The following is a 27,395-nucleotide window of genomic DNA, read 5'->3' on the forward strand; positions in this document are numbered from 1 at the left end:
TTTCTGGTATAAAGAGAGGCTCTGGGGATTCACAACTTTTCAATTATAATTATGGGAATAAAGTATAAAATTGTACTGTCACTTTAACCTCAGAAGCTGTTTTTATACCAAAACAGGTAACTTATCTCACTTTTCTATTGGCACTGATTCTGTGTTATTCTAGTGCAAGTTTTGATTCTGGTACTAAGTCTTTAAATAAGAATAGTAAGTTGACTCTTTAATCCAACCATTACTAACTCAAAAAGAAAGGTAAATTAAACTAATAAATCAATTATCATAAGAATATACCTTCTAAATTAAATGAATTAAAAACAGAATATTTTGCTTTTACTACATCTTTTTCTTATAAATTTTTTTTTCTATTCTTTCTCTACTTATTTTTGACTAATTTTAATTTGCACTAGGATATGGACTCATATAATGTATTCAGTGAAGCTATGATAGCTACAAAGAATCTTCAGGATATTTTGGTTATTAAATAAATATAAGCCATTACCAATAGAGGGAAAAATTAACTATTAGAAAAGCAGCTGCAGTACAATTTTAAAGATAATGTTTGCAACCATGGTAATGATATTATGCTGTTGTCACTGTATATAAGCAATTCTAACAAGACTCAAAAGCATTATTTTAAGTATCTGGTTTTTTTCATCAGGTTCACTTTATAAAGGTCAGTCTGGGCAAGATTCTGGCTTCTCAATTAGAACTGACTTGAGAGACGTGAAGACAGTAAAATGAGGGGAAAAGATCAAACCCTACTTTTTAGAAGAAGGGTCAAAAAGCCATAATGCTGAAGGAAATATTTTAGGGTCATTACACTTTTTCAGATTACTTCTACATTTGTCCTATAAAATCATGAGAAGTTATGAGCATATAGTATCAAAGAAACAGCCAAGAATTTTTGGTAGACTATTCTTTATTATAGTAGGTGACACTAACTTTTGTGAAGCACTTTTTGTTCAACAGATAAATGTTACCCTTACATCTGCTCTTTGCAATCTTATATTCTCTCCATGTTATCATTAAAAAAAAAAAAAAAAAGACACAGAAAGTTAAGTAATTCACCTAAGTTTTAGACATCCAGGAAGCAGACAGGATTTGGGGAACTTAGGAATGTCTATTCCAAGACTGGCTTCTTTCCCCTATTCTAACCTGCCTCTATTCATAGGCAATAAGCATTTTAGAAAGCTTTTAAACAAAGTTCGAAATAAACAAAGAAAGGTTAACAGATCAACTAAAGGAAGGGCAGTAACGTGGAAAAGATACTTTAACTTTCTGTTTTGTCTCTGGTCCTCAAGCTGCTACGCAAACAGCCTCAGGACAAGGAACTAATGCAGAGAATGGAACAGCTAAAATTTAATTCTTCCTAAAGTTATGAAGAATAATGCAATATTAAGTATTCATATAATAAAAAACTTTCATATAATCTTTACATAATTACAGAGCAGGAAAATAAAATCTATATTGATCTATTTATGTATGTATCTCCTAACTTAAAGTGGTTATAAGGCTAAATAAAACACAACAGAAAACCAGATTTAAAATAGAAGTAGAAGACAGAAGCAACATTTTCTGCCTGTGGGATGATGAAAGATTTGACCAATTTTCAACACCTAACATCAGAAACAGTTACAGTAATTTAGAAACACACTAAATCATTGTGAAGTCAATCACAGGGAACTTTCATAAAGATCTGCCAAAGAGCAACCCTGACCAGACAAAAGGAAAACCACTATAGCAACATCTGGTGAATGACCTAAAATATGCCATACGATACTGTAATTGTTAAAGGGCAAAACAAACTTCAACACTGACTGCTAACACACAGAGACAAGCTGGGGTTTTAAATAGAAATTGGGTAAGAGAAATTTAAGAGTAGAACTGATACATGATACCAAGTTCAGTTCAGTTCAGTCGCTCAGTCGTGTCCGACTCTGCAACCCCATGAACCGCAGCACGCCAGGCCTCCCTGTCCAACAACAACTCCCGGAGTCCACCCAAACCCATGTCCATTGAGTCGGTGATGCCATCCAACCATCTCATCCTCTGTCATCCCCTTCTCCTCCTGCCCTCAATCTTTCCCAGCATCAGGGTCTTTTCCATTGAGTCAGCTCTTCGCATCAGGTGGCCAAAGTATTGGAGTTTCAGCTTCAACATCAGTCCTTCCAATGAACACCCAGGACTGATCTCCTTTAGGATGGACTGGTTGGATCTCCTTGCAGTCCAAGGGACTCTCAAGAGTCTTCTCCAACACCACAGTTCAAAAGCATCAATTCTTCGGCACTCAGCCTTCTTCACAGTCCAACTCTCACATCCATACATGACCACTGGAAAACTAGTCTTGACTAGACGGACCTTCATTGACAAAGTAACGTCTCTGCTTTTTAATATGCTGTCTAAGCAGACTTGTCTAACTCAATGATACCAAGTGGATAACACTAAAAACTTTCTCCTGCCTACACAGCATGTATCAAAAGAAGATAAATACCATTTACAAAGTTACTGACTATAAAACTTAAAGTATTACTTCATAGACATCAAACGATAAAAAAAAAAGTACTTTACTTCTACCAAATGAACTTTTTCCCAAATCAAATTTAGATTACATACCTTCTTATCAGAGACATTGAGGTAATTTTTTTAAATGAGGTAATTTCTAGTTAAAATAAGTTATTAGCTTACAATTTTATTTACAATTGTTAAGTTCTTCAAACTTATTTGGCTCTCCTTTATAGTAATTCTATAAAATAGGGTTTTATATTAAGTGTAGAGTAATTTGGGGGCGGTAGCTTGGCTTAAACATGAAAGGAAAAGCTGGAACAAAATCACTGTTTAGTAAGAAGTCTCCAACCACCAATATGTAAGGTATTAACTCCTTTTTCCCCAACTATTTAAAAATGTATAATGATGTGCTTTCTCTGTGCACCCTTGATCTTTTTCCAGTAAGTAAGAAACCAGAAGAGTAATAGCAGGAAAATATACCTGTCCTGGCCTTTTATTAGGTTTGCAAAGTGTAATTTTATTTGTAATAGCTTTGGAAATGGCTTGTCATAAAAGCAACTACCAGCTGAAAAAGAAAAGCACTATCAGAAATATGGGTGTGGGCCTTGGGAAGGGAGGGAGAAGGAAAGACAAATATGGAGGTGGAAGAACAGATTTCATTTTTCTGACTCACCGGGATGGGTTTCAACAAATCATTGACAATTACGTAAAAAAAAAAAAAAGCATCCTATGAGGTAAAAAGTGGCTTCCCTTGTGGCTCCTGCTTGCAATACAGGAGACCTGGGTTTCATCCCTGGGTCAGGAAGATCCCCTGGAGAAAGAAATGGCAACCCACTCCAGTATTCTTGCCTGGAGAATCCCATGGACTGGGCAGCCTGGAGGGTTACAGTCCACGGGGTTGCAGAGTCAGACATGACTGAGTGGAGCCCAATGCCATGAGGTAAAAAGGGGCAGTCCTGTTTTGAAAAGAAGATAACTGATGAAATGCAATCGGTAAACTCCAGTAACAGATTCACACAAGTTTTCTCCCCTTTAGCAAAAATGCCTAAGCTAGCTAACTCCCAGTCCTCACCCTTCCCTCCAAAGGTTCCAGGTTTAAATGTGACCAACATGGCTTCTGTTTTCCAAGGTTATCTCCAATCTTTTCCCTCTGCTGTTTTTTTTGTTGTTTTTTTTTTTTTTTTTTTTTAAGGCAAGGAATACCACCTTAATTGGAAAGCTGGCTGGCTGAGAAGATGATAGACTTCCTCTATATGCAGATTACTCAAAGATCCGTGTTCACTGGTTCACTTACTATAGGAAGGGAATGCCCTAACTGTGTACCCGTGGCACTCACGTCTAGGAGAAGAAACAGACTAAGAGGCATTCACAGCACAGTAAGATTGGTGCTTTGATGGAGAAAGCCCTGGATGCTATGATAATACACAGAAGAAAGAAACTTTCAAGCTGCTCGAGGACACATTTTATAGCATAAATCTTTCCAGTTAGCATATGAACTCCTAGCTTAAAATTAATTTAGGGCCATGAGCGTCGTTAAGGCACTGGGTATTTTCTTTCATTGAATAGGTGATCCTGTTCTCTCTGGCGTTTTGGACACTGGGCAACAGGAACTTACAGATAAACTAACGGTCCATTCAAACTCATCTTTACATTCACAAGATAGTTTTCCTTCATAGTGTGGTTCTGTGTTTTATCTTGGAAAGCTAACTTTTTCCCTCTTAAACAGCTTGCAAAATTCTCATCCCAGGCACCTAACAACTGTTTAAACTTAGAAAATCTTTACCAAAATTTGTTATAATAAAACCATTAATTTTCTTAAAAAAAAAAAAAAAAAAAACCCATAAGCAGCAATACTATGTTTTGCTTTAGGAAGAGAACAGAAAATATAACAGAAGTTTACAAATCACTGAAACATAGGATCTAGGATTTCTTGAAGACCTTTTTTGGTCTGTTTCTGCCAGTGTCGTGTTCCTCACTCTGCGGTCTGGCTCAAGCCACACCGCTACTTCCAGCCCTCCCTGAGCCACACCGCTGCGTCCAGCCCTCCTTGAGGTTTTCTTTGTCAAATTCCAGGTTTCTTCTTCCTCATGCTTCACTCACCATTTTGTATAGAACAGAAATGTTCTCCATGAGACTGTAAGCTGCTTGTTAGCAGAGAGTTTGTCGTAACAGAATTATACAATATTTCTTTAGATTTAGTCATTATAATAGCCCAAGGCAAGCACCTTAAAAATGTATTGAATAATTTTTAAAAGGGATCTTTCGAAAATTTAAAGAAATATGAAACCAGAATGTTACATGATTTAAGAGGAATAAAGAAAAAAATCTAGTTATAAAGTGATTATTTCAAATCTAAGAAAGCAAAGTATAGATGAGTCATGGAAGAAATATATATATAGTCAACAGGAAAGGACCGAGTCATTACTGAGAGGATTTCAAGGAAAGGTCAAAAAGAACGCAAAGTCAAGTTCTTAAACACTGCTGGTATAGTCTGAGATTTTACTCAGAGATACTAATTAAAGGGTTTATTTTTAAGTAAATCTCAAGACGGTAACTAAGAACCAAAAAAAAAAAAAAAGTGCAGTAATGCTACTGTAACTAAAATGAATGCAGATAGCAGTGGTCTGTTCAAATCTCACATTGGCTGCAGACTTAAAAACTCACCTTTATCACAAACTGACAAACCAGCCAACTGACCTGGGTGATAATCAAGGCTGGCAAAGTAAGTGAAATGTGGATCTGAGGCGCACACAAGTACAACCATTTAACAGAACAGAGACAATGCAGCAGTAACGGTCAAGAATTAAATTTTAATAGGTGAATCCTATACACTCAAAGTAGAAGCACTGAACAATCCCCTCCCCTCTAAGATAAACAACAGAAACATGAACTTCTGACCAGGTCAAGAAAACACAAGTACTTTAAACATAATTGCCAAACACACACACACACACACACACACACGAAGTCAAATATATAAAAACAGCAATTCATGAGCTATCCCTTTGGAAGGCTTTTAAATCTTTCCTTCACCCTGCCTGCTGGATACTAGCACAGCTGACGGGGAGACTGCATGAACTGGTTGGCTGGGTATGCTCACTCCCTCATTCAACAGCTGAGGACTGCAAATCACCAAGACAGGTAATTGGATGCTGTCAATTTCAAAATCTGCCAACAGGTATGGCTTGGATGCTGTTAAGTTCAAAATCAACCCACAACTCTCAATTCTTTTTAGTTGCACGATTGATACAAAGATAGTTAACTTCCATCTCTGTTATAAAAAGGGAAAGGAGGCAACGCAAATCACAGGCAAATTTTTCCTGTTTCATGTGTGTTTAAAAAGTTTTAAAGAGACCTGGAAGTCAAACCATTAAACGCAGCAAACATGGCAGTATACAAGAAAATATTTTCTGATGTATATGGAAGGCACTATCATATCATTTCTAACCTCACACTTAAGATGAAACTGTCTTTCTATTCTTTCCAACACTGAATCGATCATTTGATTTTAAGCTATGAGCAAAATTATAGGTCATAGGTAATAAAATTATGTTTAAAAAATAGAAATCTGGTTAAGTCTTTTTGAAAACAGAAGGTATCCTATTTAAAAACAAACATTTTCTATCTATACATATTTTCTTTTCTTTTAAATCAAAATCATCCTTTAAATACGTAGGACCAAAATTGAAAGGATATAAGTATATATCAAGATTTTCAGTCCTGTCTCCAACTACTCTATTCCCCTTACAGGTTAAAAAAAAAACGTTAATTAGTTAATTCCTTTGGATTTTCTTTATGCAAATACAAGAAAATAAGATTATAATTCTTAAGTCTTTCCTTTCTTACACAAAAGGTTTTGTACCACATACACTGCTGTGCACCTTGGTCTTTTCATTTATTATTAATAGTATGCTCTGAGGATCTTTCTATTAATGACATCCCTAGTCTTTTTTTTTTTAATGGCTGAAAAGTATTCCATTGTATAAATGAGCCATAGTTTATTCAACTTGTTCTTTACTGCTGAACTGTTCAGTTGTTCCTCATCTTTTGATGTTACCAGTGATACTGTGATGAATAACCTTGCATGTAGGTCATCTCACCCTTGTGTTGGCCAGATCTATCTATTTCATCCAGGGCTACTCTCCCTGGTTCTCTGCATGCTCTGGACTCACTGACCTTTGACTGGCTTTTGCATATTCTATTCCTTTCCCTTACGGCTCAGAGGTAAAAAATCCATCTGCAATGCAGGAGACACAGGAGATGCAGGTTCGATCCCAATCTAGTCTGGGAAGATCCCTTGGAGGAGGGGGAATCTTCAACCCACTCCAGTCTTCTTACCTGGAGAATTCCAGGGACAGCAGAGCCTGGCCACGACTGAGCACGCACCCATCATTCCTTTCCCTATACACCTCTGGTTGCCTCCTTTCCATCCCTTTGGGTCTCAGCTCCAGCGTCACTTCCTCTCTCATGTCAAGACATGTTCCCTTTGTATGTTCATAAGACCCCTCTATTTTCCCTTCACAGCACCAATCACAGCTTGTATTTCTGTAATTAGCTGGTTAATATATATTTCTTTTACTTGACTCTATGACAGCAAGACTTTAACTCAGTGACTGAAACAAGTATTGAACATTTGCTGAATAAAGGAATAAAAAGTCAAAGGTGCTAATTATATATCAATCTATTCTTCATATTTTACATGTATTTATGTTCTACCATTTAAGTATCTCTTGAAATCTTCAGCTCACTCCACTTCCATGAACACTACCCCAATCCTTGCTCCCATCATCCTGTTTAAACTCCTATATTCACTCTTAGGATCTACTACAGCCTCTGAACCATTTTAAGACTTGTCATTTGCCAAGAATTCCTGCAATGGATTCCCACCAACACTCAAATAAGCTCTTCCCTAAAGTGGCCTATAAGGCCGGCATGGTTTGGCCCCTGTTTACCTCCCACAGACTGTTCCAATTACCTGGAATACGCTTTGCTTCTCACTTTACCTGGTGAATTTTCAACATCACATTGTAATAGAAGCCTGACCACTCACTGGTCACAGCCACAATTTATATATATGTACATACATGCATTTTGGTGTGATTTGATCAGTGTTGCTTCTTTCATTGCTATTCAGTTGCTAAGTCGTGTTTGACTCTGGGACCCCATCAACTGCAGCACGCCAGGCTTCCCTGTTTCTTTTACTAGGCTATAAACTCTGAGGGTAGAATTTTTTTCACTTTTGCTCACTGGGTCCAGAACAATGTCCAGAACACCTCCTGGTACACAGTATATAATACATGATAAATGTTTGCTAAATAAATAAAAAACAGTAACAACATGAAATTACAGGACTGAACCCACTTGGGAATTACGCTTGGAAATAAAGCTGCAGGAGTAAGAGGCCATTTCACAGGATCCAAATGGAGGGAACCACACTTGGCAGTGTTGCGGCTGCTTACTATATTCTACCTTTCAATCCATAAGGGCTTATGTTTTATTTAGAATCAGGTTCTTTTACCTATAGAATATAATAACTTCACATGATTTACGAGCAAATACCAAGAATACTGTTTATACCTACAGTTACAGAAATAAAGATGACAGTAAATCACTGACACGAATCTTTTAAAAATATTGAGTAAAAAATGAGAGTTCTTTTGAGAATGGGGAAAAAGATTTCAAGAATGTATCTGCTTGTACATATTAAGTAACGATTAACATGCTTCTTAAAATCTGGCAACAGATATCCATTTTTTAAACTCAGAGGCTCATATCGTCTCAAAGAGAAGAATATGTTTGCTCTCCTAGCCTTTCCCAGCATTTACAGTGCATTTTTATAAAAATGTAGTAGGCTTTGAGTACTTCCTGTAACAGAACATATTTGTATATAGTCACTGGGTCACCAAAACTACATACATAGCTGTCTTGCATTATCTGTGTTTACTTCGTTTTGTGTTTTTTTAAAATTGAAGTAAAGTCGATTTACAGTGTGTCTTGTTTTTATTCTCTGTGTATTCTGCTCTTCCTCTGTCTCATCACTTTTGTTTATTGGACTTGTCTCTGATAAGTTAAATTCATAATAACACACATACGAAATACATCTGTAATATATCAGAAAAGAAATCCTAACATACAGGATTATCACTGTATTATAAATCTATATGAAACATGATGTGAGTGAAGTTCTTTTCATCAACCTAGTGTTAAGAATGACTACAATTTTTAAGAAATTTTTCCTAGGATAGATTCCCAAGTCTGGCTCACCTTTTTTCTCCCAGCCTCCCAACCCCCAACTCCCTTGTCATCCTTTGAGTTACTGACTATAATAACAGAAAAAACTGTGCAATTAATGGTTATAGCTAATTAACTGACATTACCTTAAAGTAAGAGTATATTCCATCCTTCTTAAAGTAAGACTATGACAAAATTAATGGGATTCTTAGTCTTTACTTATACCCTAAACTATTGTTGACTCTCTGATACATTCAGGGTCCTCCCCACAATATATTAGTGGACCTGAAAAGATATTTACTTGTACTCTTAAATTACAATTATCTTAGGGGAAATGTTCATCATCTTAAATTACTTTTTTCACATTCTACATGGTTCTAAGCCATAAAACGTTTTGAAAGAAAGTAAACATGGGCTGCTCACATTGATGTGCTTATTTTCCTCTGCTTTTTGCTTTCTCTCCGTGAAAGCGGCACATCTTGCGGACAACAGAAGCGTTTCTGAGAGAGCGTGCTATGCCTCACTCATTCAAAGAGCCAGGTAAGCATCGACTCTGCCCTAGCTGACTCTTACTCACCTCCATCTCCTCCCTTCCCTGCAGCATGCCTCAAATTTTGGGAAGAAATGCAAACATGTATTTGCTAAATGACTACTATACATTTAACACCATTGCTAGGTATCATGAGGCTGTAAAAGAAGGCAGGGTACCTATTCCAACAAAGTGTACAAAGCACCAGAAATGACTATTTTCTTTATCTTGACTATATTTTTTAGTCTATGTTTTGTTTTGAACCTTGAGAGGAACAATAAAAGGTAAACTGCCTTAAGTCAGAAAATAGCTCAAGTTACTTTATTTAAAAGTCTAGGAAAAAAGAAATATTGATGAAAACAGAAACACTATAAGAGCCTAATTATCTGTGCTCTTATTGTTATGCAACTCAATCTTGTTTAGTAAATAAGAAAGAGAATTCAGAGGTTTGTTTAGGTTAAAGGTAAACACAATATATGGGGGGGGATAGGGTAAGGGGTGGACAGAGTATAGACTGTAAACAGTAGAAGAACTCAAGTTTTCCCATTAAGGGTGAATGACAAGCATGGACACATGTACACAACTCTCAGCATTAATGCACGCACATACATACCCAGGTAAGGACACACAGCTATTTTTAATACATACCTATCCCTTTTGTTTTGCCAGAGAGAAAAAAGGCTAGACTAAGTACATATAAACACCTCAATTTTCTAATAGCAAATAATCTACCTCCCAATCACTCTCAATTTTTTTCCTTAAGTTCTGAAAACAAAATAAACAAAAATATTCTCACAATGTTTGGCCACTAAAACTTATTACAATAGTCACAGGACGATCTTTAGTCCTTTACTCAATGACTATTTGCTTTCAATTTTGCACTATTCTAGCTGTTTGATTATCTGGCCTCACATTTTATAAGAGGAGTGTCGCTATGGGAGGATACTCCAAAAGCCAGGATAACCAAAAGGCCCTCCCTCTCCCCACAATGTCCCAGCAAAAGGAGGTGCACCAACAGCTTTAGAAAAAAACAACAGCCTTTAGGACATCATCAAGTTACAAATTAGCACTCACGGATGTTTCAGATGACTTATGTTAAAAAAAAATTCAACATATGATATTTAAAAAATAGAAAGCTCATGTTTTGTTCACACTCAAGCACTGAGCAGATTACGCGACAATTGCATATAAAAGAAATACTAAGGAACAAACTCAGCTGCAGCTCACAACAGAAGAACCCCAGACGTGAGGCACTGCAGGCCGCCGAGAGAGCGAGCAGGGCCGGCGGGCAGTTCCGAGGCCTGCTTTATCCTCCCGTAGAGCTACTGAAGAAAAAGGGGAGAAGCTGCTCCAGCAAAAGCAAGAAAACAAAAAAATTCTTCTTATGAGCTGACATCTTCAGCCAAATCATAGCTGTCTACTGTTTGAAATAACTGAGACCAGGAACATTATCTCTTTACAGTTTTAAAGAATTAAATACAAAAGATAAAAATGTTAAGAGTTTCTTTACAGATTTTATTTTAGACAAAGCTGACTGAGTTGAAACTGAAGCTGATGACAACTGTGGAAACCCCCGAGTATTTCTAGGCTCTCCATGAATAGAAATAAAACCCTTGAGAATAAATGCAACTTTTTTTTTGTTCATAGTAAGAAACGTCTAAAGAAGAGAAGGTGAGACAATGACAATACTATTCTCAAAGTAATGACTTCTAAACTTTAATCTCTGGAACTCTGACCCTGTTCATCCAAATTGCCAACCCACACCATAAACTTCCTACCAATTGTTTGCATGTGAGTATCTTGTCGTCATTTCAAACTAAACACTGAGTTAAGTAGAACAAGTTCCCAACCTTCATCCCTCATAACCTTCAGGCCAAACTAGCTTCCTCTGTCAATTTCCTGTCATGCAGCCTCGAAACCACGGCTCTTTCCTTTCTCTGCTAATGGAGTGATCCTAGTCCAGGCTTTTTACAAGGGTGCCTCAAGAGTATTTTTAAGTCACAATTTTCTGTTATTCCCAACCTTCCTCACTGCTCAATGTGTCTCCTGAGTCTGAAGACTGTTTTGATGAATGAGTGAGAGAATAAATGTAAAATGCCTAGTAAATAACAAGTGTGCCTTCCCTGGTTCATGTCTAAATCTGGAGATCTACTGCCAAGTTTCAAAAAGAGCTATACAGTAAGACAGTTATAGTTACATGGCCATTATTTATCCTTGCATAATTTGCTGGTAAGAACTATATAAGCATGGGTGGTTTAGGGACATTAATTGTTTCAAAATAAGCTTAACACCCTTTTTATAAAGGCAACATAAGCTTTCATAGAAAATGTTTAAAATACAGAAAAATACAAAATACAAAAAATAGCCATAATCTCACTATTCAGAGAATAGCACACAACAAATACTATTAGGTTCCAAGAAAACACAATTACCATTTTAAACATTCCCTAAAATCATTTCCTCTACTAGCAGAGGTCCTGGACCCTCAAATTAGATGAATTCCTTTTTTTCCATTCAAATCAGCTTCAGGTAGAACCCATAAAATGCTAGCACACTTCATGCAGCACTACACCGTCCAGTGCTGATTCTAAAATATATATATGTCTATATCTAAGTACTGACATATTCTTATCCTTCAAAATATTAAACCAAATGACCACAATGGGTGCCACAGCATGTGCTCAGCTAATGAAACTAGAAGGCTCACTCTGCTCTTGTCTGAGGAGTGCTGAGCAACCTGTCTGATGACTCTGCTGAGATCTCCTTTACTGACAACAGAATGGTTTCAGTGTAATGGAAAATCAGTACTTTTCATGCACTGTGGCTAAAACAAAAAAAAAGGTAAGAGCAGTCCTGGTCTCAAGGAAGTCTATGCAGCTTTTATAGCAACCAGACGAGTTTCTAAGGAAACATTAAAGAAGACAAGAAGATATCAAGAGACAGAACTGAAAAATACTAAGGTACCTGGGAGAAAGCAGAGCTGATGTTCTATTATGACTTCAGAGGATGTGAAAAGCACAGGAAAGGGACCACCAATGTGCAGTATGAAACCCTATCTCCACAGGATGCCACACCTCTTCTGTGCAGAGTTCCCAACTGGGAGGAGAACTGCAATCCTTCTTCCCGATCCCAGTATGCATGTGATGTTAAACACCAGAAACTATTCTCTACTTAAACCGGAGCCCCTAGCCTGTTATCCCATGACTCTACCTCCAACAAAAGCTACAGTAGGTCCATATCACCTCTCACTGCTCTAGGTTTTGATGTGTTCATGTTACATGAAAATAAGCTGGAAAACTGATTTCTTAGCTTGCTTCTTTCAGGTTATGCTAACTGCAGCCCTAATCAGAACCTTTCGGTTATTCCTCATTTATTAGGTACTGAGAAGAATGCAGTTCCCCTCCTGAAATCTCTACCTACCATGAATAAAAAGTTTTCAAAATATTCAGAACAGAATATAGCATTATGTAACTTTTTAAAGCACTTGATACCAACATCAGTCTGAAGATCAACATCAAGTATTTTTTGCCAATTGTTACATGTGAAAGACTGGAACAGCACAGCTGATGACTTTAATGACAGAAAGGTTAAGGTAATATACTTTATGTACTTATAAACATGAAAACACTGTTTATAAATGGAATTTCATTTCCAACAACTCCCAAGTTGACCCTTAAACAATATGGGTTTGAACTGTGTGGGTCCACATACATGTGAGGTTTCTTCAACAGTAAATACTACAGCACTGGAGGGTGGGCTGAGTCTGTAAATGTGGAGCTGCAGACACAGGGGAGCCCTGGACTCAGGGAACCAAGTGTGCATTACACGTGGACTCTCACCTGCACTGGAGGGCCAGGGCCCCCAATCCCCAGGTGGTTCAAGGGTCAACTCTATAATCAAACAGTTAACAGAGAAAAAAATCTCAGAAGGTAAAGAATACATTTACCTTATTTTCTTCTAGAAACTTTAACTTGATAGAAACATCATTGCGCATTTTATCGTACTTTTCCTTATGTGCTTGGAACAGATGCTGTGATTGCTCAATCTTTGGCAGAGTGTTTGCATCACGTGGTCCAAGATTCAGTTCTTCCAAATCAGTACGATATGCATCATATTCAATTCTGGAAAGAGGAGAATAAGTGAAGCATGCTACAAAGACAGTGTGAAGTAAGTTCAGGAGGTGAAGTGGAACTACCCAACCATCCTATATTATACATTAATATATAATAATCCTCATACATATTTGATACTTTATGCTTTTAAAATCAAGTATCTTCTTACAAAGAGCTATTAATATAAGCATGGTGGTGGGGGAGCTGCTGCTTTTTTTAGAGGGAGGGGAGACTATCTCTTAATCTCATGAACTCTTCCTTTTCAAGCACAGTATCAACTGACAAGTAAAATTTCCACAATTTAAAAACCAGGTTACAGACTTCCCTGGTGGTCCAGTGGTTAAGAATTCTTGCTTCCAAAGCAGGAGGCATAGGTTTGATCCCCAGTCTAAGATTTCACTTGCCACAAAGGCAGAGCCAAAAAAAAAAGTTAACTTCATCTCTTTAACAGTATGTTTTATTTTACCCAATATATCAAAATATTATCACTGTAATACATAATCAGTGTAAAAAATCTGTTACTGAGCTACTGTACTTTTCGGGGGCGGGAGACTGAGTCTCTGAAATCCACTGTTTAAGTTTCCATCACATCTCAATTCAAGCTAGTCACTTCATGTGCTCCACAGACACCCGTGCTGAGTGGCTACGGTATGCACAGCACAACTCTAGGTGCATTTCCATATCGTTAGTATTCAGAATGTGACCACGGTGTCTTCCATGGAGCACTTGACCACCTCACGCTCCCTGAGAGGCCCTCCCTCGAGGCTCTCTCACCATTAACGCTGACACAGTCGCCCCAGCACGGCACTGCACGACCCCAGTCCTCACAAGCTCTCTGTCATAGCAGCCAAGTAGCGACAGCATTACTTTGCTCATTAAACAGTGACTTATGCAGTAGTGTCAACTGTTCAGTACTTAGACAGGAAATACAATCACAGAAAACTAACTAAACTGATCACATGGATCACAGCCTTGTCTAACTCAATGAAACTATGAGCCATGCCGTGTAGCACCACCCAAGACAGATGGGTCACGGTGGAGAGTTCTGACAAAATTTGGTCCACTGCAGAAGGGAATGGCAAACCACTTCAGTATTCTTGCCTTGAGAATTCCATGAACAGTATGGAAAATATACGACATTGAAAGATGAACTCCCAGCTCAGTAGGTGAATGGAGAAACAACTCCAAAAAGAATGAAGAGATGGAGCCAAAACAAAAACAATACCCAGTTGGGGATGTGACTGGTGAGGGAAGTAAAGTCCAATGCTGTAAAGAACCATATTGCACAGGAACCTGGAATGTTAGATCCCTGAATCAAGGTAAATTGGAAGTGGTCAAACAGGAGATGACAAGAGTGAACATCAACATTTTAGAAATGGACCAGAATGGGTGAATTTAATTCAGATGACCATTATATCTACTACTACTGTGGGCAAGATCCCTTAGAAGGAAACGGATTGGCCTCCATAGTAAACAAAAGAGTCCAAAATGCAGTTTTTGGGAGCAAACTCAAGAATGACAGAATGATCTCTGTTTGTTTCCAAGGCAAACCATTCAATATCACAGTAATCCAAGTTTATGTCCCAACCACCAATGCTGAAGCAGCTCAAGTGGAATGGTTCTATGATGACCTACAAGACCTTCTAGAACTAACACTCCAAAAAGATGTCCTTTTCATCATAGGGAACTGGAATGCAAAAGTCAAGAGATACCTGGAGTAACAGGCAAATTTGCCCTTAGGTACAAAATGAAGCAGGGCAAAGGCTAACAGAGTTATGCAAACAGAACACACTGGTCATAACAAACACTCTCTTCCAACAACACAAGAGATGACTCTATACATGGATATCACCAGATGATCAATACTGAAATCAGACTGATTATATTCTTTGCAGCTGAAGATGGAGAAGCTCTATACAGTCAGCAAAAACAAGACCAAGAGCTGACTGTGGCTCAGATTATGAACTCCTTATTGCCAAATTCAGACTTAAATTGAAGAAAGTAGGGAAAACCACTAGACCATTCAGGTATGACCTAAATCAAATCCTTTACAATTATACAGTAGAAGTGACAAATAGATTCAAGGGATTAGATCTGATAGAGTGCCTGAAGAACTATGGATGGAGGTTCCTGACATTGTACAGGAAGCAGTGAGCAAGACCATCCCTAAGAAAAAGAAATGCCAAAAGGCAAAATTGGTGTCTGAAGAGGCCTTATACATAGCTATGAAAAGAAGAGAAGCTAAAAGCAAAGGAGAAAAGGAAAGATATAAACATCTGAATGCAGACTTCCAAAGAACAGCAGGGAGAGGTAAGAAAGCCTGCCTCAACGATCAATGCAAAAAAATAGAGGAAAACAACAGAATGGGAAAGACTAGAGATCTCTTCAAGAAAATTAGAGATACCAAAGGAACATTTCATGCAAAGATGGGCTCAATAAAGGACAGAAATGGTATGGACCTAACAGAAGCAGAAAATATTAAGAGGTGGCAAGAATACACAGAAGAACTATACAAAAAAGATCTTCATGACCCAGATAACCATGACAGTGTGATCACTCACCTAGAGCCAGATATCCTGGAATGTGAAGTCAAGTGGGCCTTAGGAACCATCACTACGAACACAACTAGTACAGGTGATGGAATTCCAGTTAAGGTATTTCAAATCCTAAAAGATGATGCTGTGAAAGTGCTGCACTCAATATGCCAGCAAATTTGGAAAACTCAGCAGTAGCCACAGGACTGGAAAAGGTCAGTTTTCATTCCAATCCCAAAGACAGACAATGCCAAAGAATGTTCAAACTACTGCACAACTGCATTCATCTCACACATTAGCAAAGTAATGCTCAAAATTCTCCAAGCTAGGCTTCAACAGTACATGAACCATGAACTTCCAGATGTTCAAGCTGGTTTTAGAAAAGGCAGAGGAACCAGAGATCAAATTGCCAGCACCCACTGGAACATAGAAAAAGCAAGAAAATTCAAGAAAAACATCTATTTCTGTTTCAGTGATTATGCTAAAGCCTTTGCCTGTGTGGATCCCAACAAACTGTGGAAAATTCTGAAAGAGATGGGAATACCAGACCACTTTACCTGCCTCCTGAGAAATCTGTATGCAGGTAAAGAAGCAACAGTTGGAACTGGACATGGAACAATGGACTGGTTCCAAATTGGGAAAGGAGTATCTCAAGGGTGTATATTGTCATCCTGCTTATTTAACTTATATGCAGAGTATATCATGCAAAATGCTGGGCTGGATGAAGCACAAGCTGGAATCAAGACTGCCAGGAGAAATATCAGTAACTTCAGGTATGCAAATGACACCACCATTATGGCAGAAAGCTTAGAGCAATAAAGAGCTTCTTGATGAAAGTGAAAGAGGAGAGTGAAAAAGTTGGCTTGAAACTCAACATTCAGAAAACTAAGATCATGGCATCTGATCCCATCACTTCAAGGCAAATAGAAGGGAAAACAACAGAAACAGTGACAGACTTTATTTTCTTGGGCTCCAAAATCACTGCAAATGGTGACTCCAGCCATGAAATTAAAAGATGCTTGCTCCTCGGAAGAAAAGCTATGACAAACCCAGACAGCATATTAATCAGCAAAGACATTACTTTGCTGACAAAATTCCAATCTAGTCAAAGCTACGGTTTTTCCAGTAGTCATGTATGAGGTTTAGACCATAAAGAAAGCTGAATTGATGAACTGATGCTTTTGATCTGTGGTGTTGGAGAAAACTCCTGAGAGTCCCTTGGACTGCAATGAGATCAAACCAATCCATCCTAAGGGAAATCAACCCTGAATATTCACTGGAAGGACTGATGCTGAAGCCGAAGCTCCAATACTGTGACCATCTGATGGGAAGAACTGACTCCTTAGAAAAGACCCTGATGCTGGCAAAGAATGAAGGCAGAAGAAGGGGACAACAGAGGATGAGATGGTTGGATGGCATCACTGACTGGATGGACATGAGTTTAAGCAAGTTCCAGGAGCTGGTGACGGACAGGGAAGCCTGGTGTGTTGCAGTCCAAGGGGTCACAAAGAGTCGGATACAACTGAGCAACCAGACAGTGATCTCAATTCAGTCAAAATCAGCACCACAAACTTATGCCCTAAAACTAAAGCTCTTTATTAAACTATCTATAGTACAATTTGTATCTATTTTGGGAATTAAACATACTCTGTAATGTATATATGACTCGAGAAAGAACATGAGTCTCTCACACCAAGCCCAATTTATTCTCAACTCATATTGAATTTAATAAATTTCACCTTTCAAGGTCAAAAGCATATCATTGGTTCATTCATGATACAATTCATTCAACAAATACTAAGTGCTAACTCTGTAAGTTTCAGGCACTGTGCTAGAAACAGATTTTATCTACCATCTTCATAGCTTATCTTCAAGAAGTTAACAGTCTAGACTAAGAGAAGCTTTCAAACAACTACAACAAAATGAGATAAGGGATACTGCCACGGGGAAAGGAAGATGGAAATCACGATGAAGAATTTACTTAATCAGGTATCTGAACAAGCATCTCAGGAGAAAATTAAAACAAGTTTTAAAGGATGGTTAAGAGTTTTTGAGGTGGATTGGGGCTGGGAAATTGATAGAGCATTTCAGGAAGAGAAGAGTATGCATAAAGGCATAGATTTGTAAGATACCATGACACAGTGGGCAAGTAATTCAGTAACTTACAACCTGAAGTTGGAATAAGATCACAAAAGGAATTAGTTATCAGGCAGGAAGGCGGAATTGAGATTAAGAAACAAACATGGACAACAGATGGGTTCAAAATTGGGAAAGGAGTGTGTCACCCTGCCTTATTTAACTTATATTCAGAGTACATCATGCAAAATGCCCAGGTGGACGAATCACAAGCTGAAATCAAGATTGCCAGGAGAAATATCATTAACCTCAGATATGCAGATGACACCATCCTTATGGCAGAAAGCAAAGAGGAACTAAAGAGCCTCTTGATGAAGGTCAAAGAGGAGAGTGAAAAAGCTGGCTTGGAACTCAACATTCAAAACACTAATATCATGCATGGTATACAGACCCATTACTTCATGGCGTATAGATGAGGAAAAAATGGAAACAGTGGCAGACTTTATTTTCTTGGGCTCCAAAATCACTGCGAATGGTGACTCCAGCCATGAAATTAAAAGATGCTTGCTCCTTGAAAGAAGAGCTATGACCAACCTAGACAGCATGTTAAAAAGCAGAGATATTACTTTGCCGACAAAGGTCCATATACTCAAAGCTTTGGTTTTTCCAGTAGTCATGTATGGATTTGAGAGTTGGGCCATAAAGAAGGCTGAGTGCTGAAGAATTGATGCTTTCTGAAGTGTGGTGTTGGAGAAGACTCCTGAGTGTCACTTGGACTGCAAGGGGATCAAAGCAGTCAATCCTAAAGGAAATCAACCCTGAACATTCACTGGAAGGACTGATGCTGAAGCTGATGCTTCAATACTTTGGCCACCTGATGCAAAGAGCTGACTCATTGGAAATGTCCCTGATGCTGGGAAAGATTGAAGGCAGGAGGAGAAGGGGATGACAGAAGATGAGGTCGCTGGATGTCATCACTGTCTCAATGGACGTGAGTTTGAGCAAGCTCCAAGAAATGGTGAAGGACAGGGGAGCCTGGCGTGCTGCAGTCCATGGGAATGCAGAGTCACACACAACTGAGTGACTGAATGACTGAACAACAACAATACAGGCCATGACTACAGAGATCAGACTGAATCCAGGGACAAGTGATAAAAAGCCATGGAAGAACTTTGATTTGGAAAGCAGCATGTTCTATTTGCTCAGGACACAAAGATGACTTTAGTGGTAAAGTCATGCATGGAGGATGGACTAGAGTAGATTAAGAAATCAGAAGGAAACCAATTAGAAGACTATGGGCAAAAGAGAAATGAGTCACTGAATTCAGAAGACAATGACCAATGATAGTAAAGCTACACAGGTGGAGAGTTACTAAAAATTTAGGAGGTGCAACTGACATGGTAATAGCTAGTTAAATTTCATGGATTCAATGGTCAAACTGCATGACCACTCTGTCCTTCACTAGCTCCAATGTCTTAAGCTTTTTTTTCTTTTCCTCTTGCTCTCATTTTCTGCTTCAGAAATGGGAATAATAATCTAAAAACATTTTTTTCCCCACCAAAACCCATATATACAAAGTACTTAGGACCCCTGCTAATAACTAATATCTTTAGAGTGCTTTATCATTTCAGCCAAATTAGAAGAGGGATGGACTGAAGCAAACATACTAAAATCAGTAAGAAGAGAGAGAGAAATAAGCAGAACAAAAATAAACAGCAATGTGTGGTGATTTAATGTGAAGACAAATATTCTTCATTGCCATGGGGTATACCTTTAAATAACAGCAACTAATTTAAACACAGCCAAAGTTATAATACTGACATTAATTTTTACATCCAGTTGCAGATGCTGTCAAAGTAAAACTTTCCCTAAGAGCTTTCCCTAAGAGCTAAAAGTGCTCACTACCACCAGGAACAGAAATATACTAAGTTTTCAAAATGCAACTCTTCACTTCAAGGTTGCCAGTCTGAACTGAGTCCCTACCAATAAAGTTAGTGATAGCTGGTTACTTTATGGCTTATGTAAAACATATGAAACAGGTGTCCACATCTGAAAAGTTTTGACCACAATTGGCTCCCTTGTTGGTGCTGCTCTGTAAGTCTTGAATAGGCTGTTCTAAGGTTTTCTATGCATGAAGCCCCAGACAGCTAGGAAATACTTGTGCGATGCATAATAGGGAGCGTTAAAAGGCCACCCAGACATCTGCCTAAACTGCCACTTTGTGTGCTGATCAAATAGCTGACCCTTGCCCTAAAAGTCAATAAATTCTGGTTTTGACAGAGGAGAAAATTCAACTACTGAGAAACTTTCAGTCTGGGATTCTTTTTCAATGTTATCCCTCAGTAGGCAATGTTTTAGTGTTAGAACTAGTCAATGCCTCAGCTATTCCCAAAACGGCATAGAAAAGTTAACCACCAAGCTAAGCTTAATGAATAAAATCATATACTGAAATTTCAATATGAGAATAAATTATGAGGTGGGTCATTATTGTTGTTGATTTTTAAAGTATATACAGAGGTTGTGTAAAGGTTTCCTGACAACCAGCTATCCAGTATATATAACTTAATTGATAATTCTGTTCAAACATTTCAAACGAACCTATATTATTGGATAAATTGAGATTTTTTTATATCACATTATACATTAAGTCAGATTCCTCATCGTAAGATATGAAAGCTATTTTTTTAAATTAGATGTGAAAATTTGAGATTAGTACAATTCAAGTTTGAGGCCTGATGATCAAAAATAGAAGGCAGGAGCCCATGGATTTTCATTTAACTTTGAAATCGGTTCCAAGTAAATAACCCACTTAACCTCTAGAGGCTTATTTTTCTCCTTTGCAAATTAAATATAAAATGTTTTGTGTATGATAAGTGACATCTAATGTATTTTTCTTTAATATGGGTTAATATTTTTTAAACCATGTTAAGAGAAAGATATTACATGTTTCAAATAAAATATACTTTATATTTAAAAATCAGGATAGGTGGACAATTACAAAGTAGAGAGACAGAAACTAGATTCACATAGTTCTTAACTGGGATACTTTCAGAACAAGAGAAATTTCAACTTCAAAACTACAAATATTAGGACAATCAATTTTAGATTAGAAAATAAGAATGTTTGAAATGATTACAAGATAAAAGGAAGAGTATTCATTATGAACAAATTAGGATGCTATGAAAATGAACAGACAGATTTGAGAAGAAATAGCTTATAGAAATAAAAATATACATAATAAACATATATCCTTTGAAAAATACAGGCAATGTCCATGAAAGGATTTAAACAGGACTGGAAAACCAACTACTGGGAATGTTACCAAAGGAAGTCCTACTGAAGGATATTTTACTGAGACATCCCTTCAGTGTTACTAAGCAAAATCATACTGATAGATTTCTTCACTTTTTCCCATCTTCTAATTGTAATACTATATTACTAAATTCTTCAAACAATAAAGTAAAGTAAAAAAACCAAGTCCAAAACTTAAATAAGGCACACAGATCTATTTGTGCCCTTCTCCCACCAGACAACCACAAGTACTTGTCTTGACCTTCCTTTCCAAGTCACTGAGAATCTGATATGTTAATACTAAAATGAGAGCTACCAACACAGCACAGGATAGAAGTATCTCTTCTTATGCAAAAATCAAAAGTAAACTTTCCAAAAAAAAAAAAATCCTTGACTTCCCGGGTGGTCCAGTGGTTGGGAATCCCACCTGCCAACGCAGGTGATGGGTTCGATCCCTGGTCCAGAAGGATCCCCCATGCCATGGGGTAACTAAGCCCACACACCACACCTACCGAGCGTGCACTCGAGCCCACGAGCAGCAACTACTGCAGCCTGCACTCCCCAGAGCCTGTGCTCTGCAACGAGAGAAGCCACCACAATAAGCCATGCGCACAACGGCAACACCCCCTGCTTGCCACAACCAGAGGAACCCCACACACAGCAACAAAGACCGAGCACAGCCAAAAATAAATGAGTAAGTTTTTTTAAAAAGAAAAAAAATCCCATTTAAAACTGTCAAAAATAACAAACAAAAACATGAAAAACAGAGTTGAAATAACCCTCACCAAGGAGGTGAAAGACCTATGTGCTGACAACTATAACGTACTGATAAAGAAACTGAAGATGATTCAAAGAAATGGAAAGCTATTCCATACTCTTGGTTTGTAAGAATCAGAATTGTTAACATAGCCATGCTACCCAAAGCAATCTACAGATTTAATGTGACTGCTATGAAAATTATCTATGACCTTTTTCACAGAACCAAAACAAACCAATCCTAAAATTTATATGGAACTCCAGAAGACTCAGAATTGCCAAAGCAATCCAGAGGAAAAAGAACAAAGCAGGAAGCATAACTTTCCCAGGCTTCAGATACTACTACAAAGCTACAGTAATCAAAACAGCATGGTATTAGCATAAAAACAGACACATGGATCAATGGAACGGAATAGAGAACCCAGAAATAAATGCACACACCTATGGTCAATTAATCTTTGACAATGGAGGCAAGAATATACAATGGAGAACAGAGTTTCTTCAGCAAACTAGTGTTGGGAAAACTAGAAGGCCTCATGTAAATCAATGAAGTTAGAACACACCCTCATACCACACACAAAATAAACTCAAAATGGCTTAAATATAAGACATGACACAATAAAACTTCCAAAAGAGAACACAGGTAAAACATTCTGACATAAATTGTAGCAATGTCTTTTAGGTCAGTGTCCAAAGGCAAAAGAAATAAAAGCAAAAATAAACAAATGAGACCTAATCAAAGTTATAAGCTTTTGCACAGCAAAGGAAACCATAAACAAAATGAAAAGACAACCTACAGACTGGGAGAGAATACTGGTGACCAACGTGACAAGGGCTTAATTTCCAAAATATACAAACAGCTCATACAACTCAATAACAAAAAAACACAACCCAATCAAAAAATGGGAGATCTACATAGACATTTCTCCAAAAACATCCAGATGGTCAACAGGGTCAGGGAAAGATGCTCAACATCTCTAATTACTAGAGAAATGTAAATCAAACCTACAATGAGGTATCACTTCATACCAGTGAGGATGGCCATTATCAAAAGATCTACCAAAAAAAAGATTCTACAAATAATAAATGCAAGAGAGAGTGTGGTGAAAAGGGAACCCTCCTACACTGTTAGTGGGAAAGGACACTGGTACAGCCACTGTGGAGAACTACAGATGTTCCTTAAAAAATTAAAGTTATTATTCAACCACAAAAAATAATGAAGTACTGCCATTTGAAGCAACATAGATGGAGCTAGAGATTACCACACTAGGTGAAGTCAGACCGAGAAAGACAAATATTACATATCACTTACTTGACAAATAATATCACTTATCTGTGAAATCTAAAAAATGATACAATTGAACTTATTTACAAAACAAAAAGAGACTCACAGATTTTGAAAGCAAGTTTATGGTTACCAGAGGGAAAGGTTGGGGAGAAAGAAAAATTGGGAGGAGTATGGAACTAACAGATACACATCACTATGTGTGTGTGTGTATATATGTGTGTGTGTGTATATATATATATGTGTGTGTGTGTGTATATATATGTGTGTGTATATACATATAAAGTACATAAACAACAAGGACTCACTGCATAGCTCAGGGAACTATATCCCATATCTTATAACAACCTATAGTGAAAAAGAATGTGAAAGTGAATACGTGTGCATGTGTGTGTACTGAACTGCCGTGCACCTGAAACTAACACAATACTATAACCCATCTACAGGTCAATATAAAAAAGAAAGTTTCAGGAAAGAGGGTGTGTGTAAAAAGGCAAGCTATTGAAAGAACATGAAAATAACTTTTTAAAGCTTGAATTGAAACTATATAACTGTTTATAAGATATAAAAATGTTTTGAGCAACTACTATCAATTAAAGAAAAACAAAAACCAATGAACTTTCCATGTGGTTTGGGCTTTTAGTTATGCAAAGCATAAGGACATATATACTTAAGAATAAGCACTCAACTGCAAGAAGACTAGATACATCCAGCACTTTCATAGGCACTTCTCATATCACTAAACTAGACCAAGAGGCCAAAAAGTTATACACCAAAGAGGTAAAGTTTGTACTATCTTTGGCTATGCTATAAAAAGTATAACAAAAAATAAAGAAATCAAGTGTTCAGAGGAAAAAAACTAAAAGGGGACAAAAATGAGTGGGGGAAGAAAACTGGGTCTGGAATGAGAAGCTGAAAAATGCTATCATAGATCTGCTGCATTTTAGAAATTTCTGGGCATCTATTAATATGTATTTTGTTTACCTAACAGGATGGTTATGAGACAGAGAAATCATGTGTGTGTGGAGGTATGTAAAAAAGTATGAAAATACTGTGTTATAAAACACCATGGAAATACAAGGCAGATAATTTATGTAAAAAATAAAATCTGGAAGACTGAAGACCGGTTATAATCTGAATAACCAACATAAAATTATGGAGGCAGAAATAAGCTTCCATATTCAAAGCAACTGAAACTATGCATCTGGGTGTAGCAGGGAAGCAGTATGGCTGAAAAGGCAGGCTCAGGACAGATTAGACAGGGTATCTGCTGTCGATCTGCTGGAAAACAAGGCCCTGTGCTCTGCCAAGAATGCTGAGCGGGGAGCTCCCCCACCTTCCTAATCCAAACAGGCAAGGTGTGGGCACATGACCAAGGCTCAACTGGATACTCTCAAGGCAATGAAGCAAAGTATTCAGGAGTCTTTGGAATTTTTATTTATGTGAGCTGTAGCAGCATCTAGTACCAGAGGTACTGAGGCATCAGAACTCTAATGAGATTCTTCTGAGGCATTATTTTGGCTTTGGCTCTTGCTGATTTCTCAAACTGTTCTCCTGCCTTTTTATTAGCTCTGCAGGCTCTCCTGCTGCTGCTAAGTTGCTTCAGTTGTGTCCAACTCTGTGTGACCCCACAGATGGCAGCCCACCAGGCTCCCGTCCCTGGGATTCTCCAGGCAAGAACACTGGAGTGGGCTCTCCTGCTGCTGCTGCTGCTAAGTCGCTTCAGTCGTGTCCGACTCTGTGCAACCCCACAGACAGCAGCCCACCAGGCTCCTCTGTCCCTGGGACTCTCCAGGCAAGAACACTGGAGTGGGCTGCCATTTCCTTCTCCAATGCATGAAAGTGAAAAGTGAAAGTGAAGTCGCTCAGTTGTGTCCGACTCTCAGCGACCCCATGGACTGCAGCCTACCAGGCTCCGCCATCCATGGGATTTTCCAGGCAAGAGTATTGGAGTGGGTTGCCATTGCGTTCTCCAGTGGGCTGTCCTACAACACTCTAATAACACATTTTTTTTCTGTTCATATTGACCAGAGTTGGTTTCTCTTGTTGGCAACCCCAAATCTTACCTGAATTATGTATTATCTGTAAAACAAATGATAGAATGAAAATCTATACATACCTGGCACTTTCATACTGTTTCACAGTCATTAATGTATCTTCAATTGTTTTATTCACCAAAGTGTTTACACTGGCAATGAAAAAATTAATGGCTCCTAGAAGAGTCTCTCCATTTTTAGCTAGCAGCTTCTGGGTATCTGCATTATAGCCAAATTCTTCCTAAAACAAAAAAAAAAGTCACCTTAATTTATCCAGCTGTAAATCAGTAAATGTGACTAAAGAAAATCTCAAACACATCACTATTGGGAAAATATTTGATTTAGAAATCTAGCTATAGAAGTTTTTTCTTTCAATGTTTAAATAAATAGGAATCTAAATCACAACTAGCTATACAATTACAGAAAAAGTCTAGTAAACCAAACTGTCATTAGCTTAGATGTACAGCTAAAATGAAATAATTTTAAAGTTAAACTACTTTGTACTAGAAAGAATATTTTCATTTCCACGTTTTGTTTCTATTATACTGTAAGCACAGCTGTTAAGAAGAAAAATATAGCAGATTATTAATCAGAGAGGCTTTAACTTTTGCAACCAAATTAGGTAACAATTGGCTAAAACTTTCAGACATAAAATAGACTACAATCTTTGTGTTTTGACTGAATCTCCTCCAAGTATAAATATTAACAATACACATTTCTTTGTAAACCTAGCGGCCAAGCGACTCTCAAGCTCAGGTCTATCTGGACAAACAGCGGAGGAAGCATCACTCAACACCAGTTTTAGTTCATTCTCTCTGAATAAACCGAGTCTTGGCTGAGCAAACATCACACACGACTCCTTAACATATGGACAGCAAGGACTAGCTAAATTTTCAGCAGGGAAAGCTTTCCAGTTTAAGTTTGATTAATCAACTGATTATCAGGAATAAATCTGACCACATAAAAACTTTGATCATATCAATTTTAGAACTGAATATATAAGGTATATCATTTAATTTGAGGATTCTGACTTTGTTAAAAATACTTTTAAGTTTCAAGGGAAAAAAAATAAAAGACGATGTAAATAGCTTCTCCGTATTTCTTTTTGGTGATGCCAACAGACAAGAAGTGTTTATCTCACTATTACGTAATTCTTCCAGGCAACGCTGTCGTTCTGTCTTCTTATTATCTTACTCATTTTTAACATGGCAGGGAAAAACTGATGAGCAATAATGAAATAATTCCTAAGATGAGGATACAGCGAAATGTCTTAAGATATAGGAAAATAAGATCATTAAGATCCAATACTGTGTATTTGATCTCCAATGGACTCATATGGTAGTTGCAAGATAAAACATTTATTCTATTTTTAAAAATTAGTAAATTTATCATTGGAAGATCTCTAAGAAAGAATAAAAGTCATAAAATATCAATCCTTACAAAGAGAAATGCTCAAATAAGAAACTCAAAAATTAAAACTCAGTCCTCTAACTTTCCTGGTGGAAAGTTACAGAATCCATCAGCCAATGCAGGAGACGTGGGTTCAATCTCTGGTCCAGGAAGACCCCACATGCTGCAGAGCAATTAAATCTGTGTGCCACAACTACTGAACCTGTGCTCTGGAGCCCAGGAGCCATACCTACTGAGCCCATGTGCGGCAGCTCCTGAAGCCTGAGGACTCTAGAGCCCATGCTCTGTAACAAGAGAAGCCACCAAAAGCTTACGCAGCAATGAAGAGCCAGCACAGCCAAAATAAAAAAATAAATACAAAAATAAAATTAAGAAAAAAACAGAAAAAAATAAAGTTATTAAAAAATAAAACTGGGTCCAACAGACTTGAATCCCCTTCATGGATCATTGCCTTGTCGCAGAGAAGGGGCTGTGTAACTCAATGAAATTATGAGCCACGCTGTCCATGCAGGGCCACCCAAGACAGACAGGTCATAGTGAAGAGTTCTGACAAACTGTGGTCCACTGGAGAAGGGAATGGCAAACCACTCCAGTATTCTTACCTGCAGAACCTCATGAGAAGGCTAAAAGACA

General features: G+C 37.7%; 1 protein-coding gene across 16 annotated transcripts in view; it reads right to left on the minus strand.

Moving 5' to 3' along the window:
• Positions 1–27,395, minus strand: part of ARFIP1 (ADP ribosylation factor interacting protein 1) — a 135,685-nt gene that overhangs the window by 17,370 nt on the left and 90,920 nt on the right. For 3 of the 16 annotated variants that reach the window (XM_055550678.1, XM_055550679.1, XM_055550675.1), the window contains exons 7-9: positions 25,436–25,593; positions 13,209–13,383; positions 3,102–3,458 (exon numbers count right to left, since the gene is read on the minus strand). In XM_055550678.1, the coding sequence (XP_055406653.1) occupies positions 3,195–3,458; positions 13,209–13,383; positions 25,436–25,593 (597 nt within the window). In that variant the 3' untranslated portion in view covers positions 3,102–3,194. Of the gene's footprint in view, positions 1–2,854; positions 3,459–13,208; positions 13,384–25,435; positions 25,594–27,395 lie in introns of those variants that run through there. The other 13 variants (XM_055550668.1, XM_055550682.1, XM_055550681.1 and 10 more) reach the window with 7 other exon arrangements.

Source organism: Bubalus kerabau, chromosome 16, assembly GCF_029407905.1.
Source record: "Bubalus kerabau isolate K-KA32 ecotype Philippines breed swamp buffalo chromosome 16, PCC_UOA_SB_1v2, whole genome shotgun sequence".
In the NCBI taxonomy this organism is placed as follows: domain Eukaryota; kingdom Metazoa; phylum Chordata; class Mammalia; order Artiodactyla; family Bovidae; genus Bubalus; species Bubalus kerabau.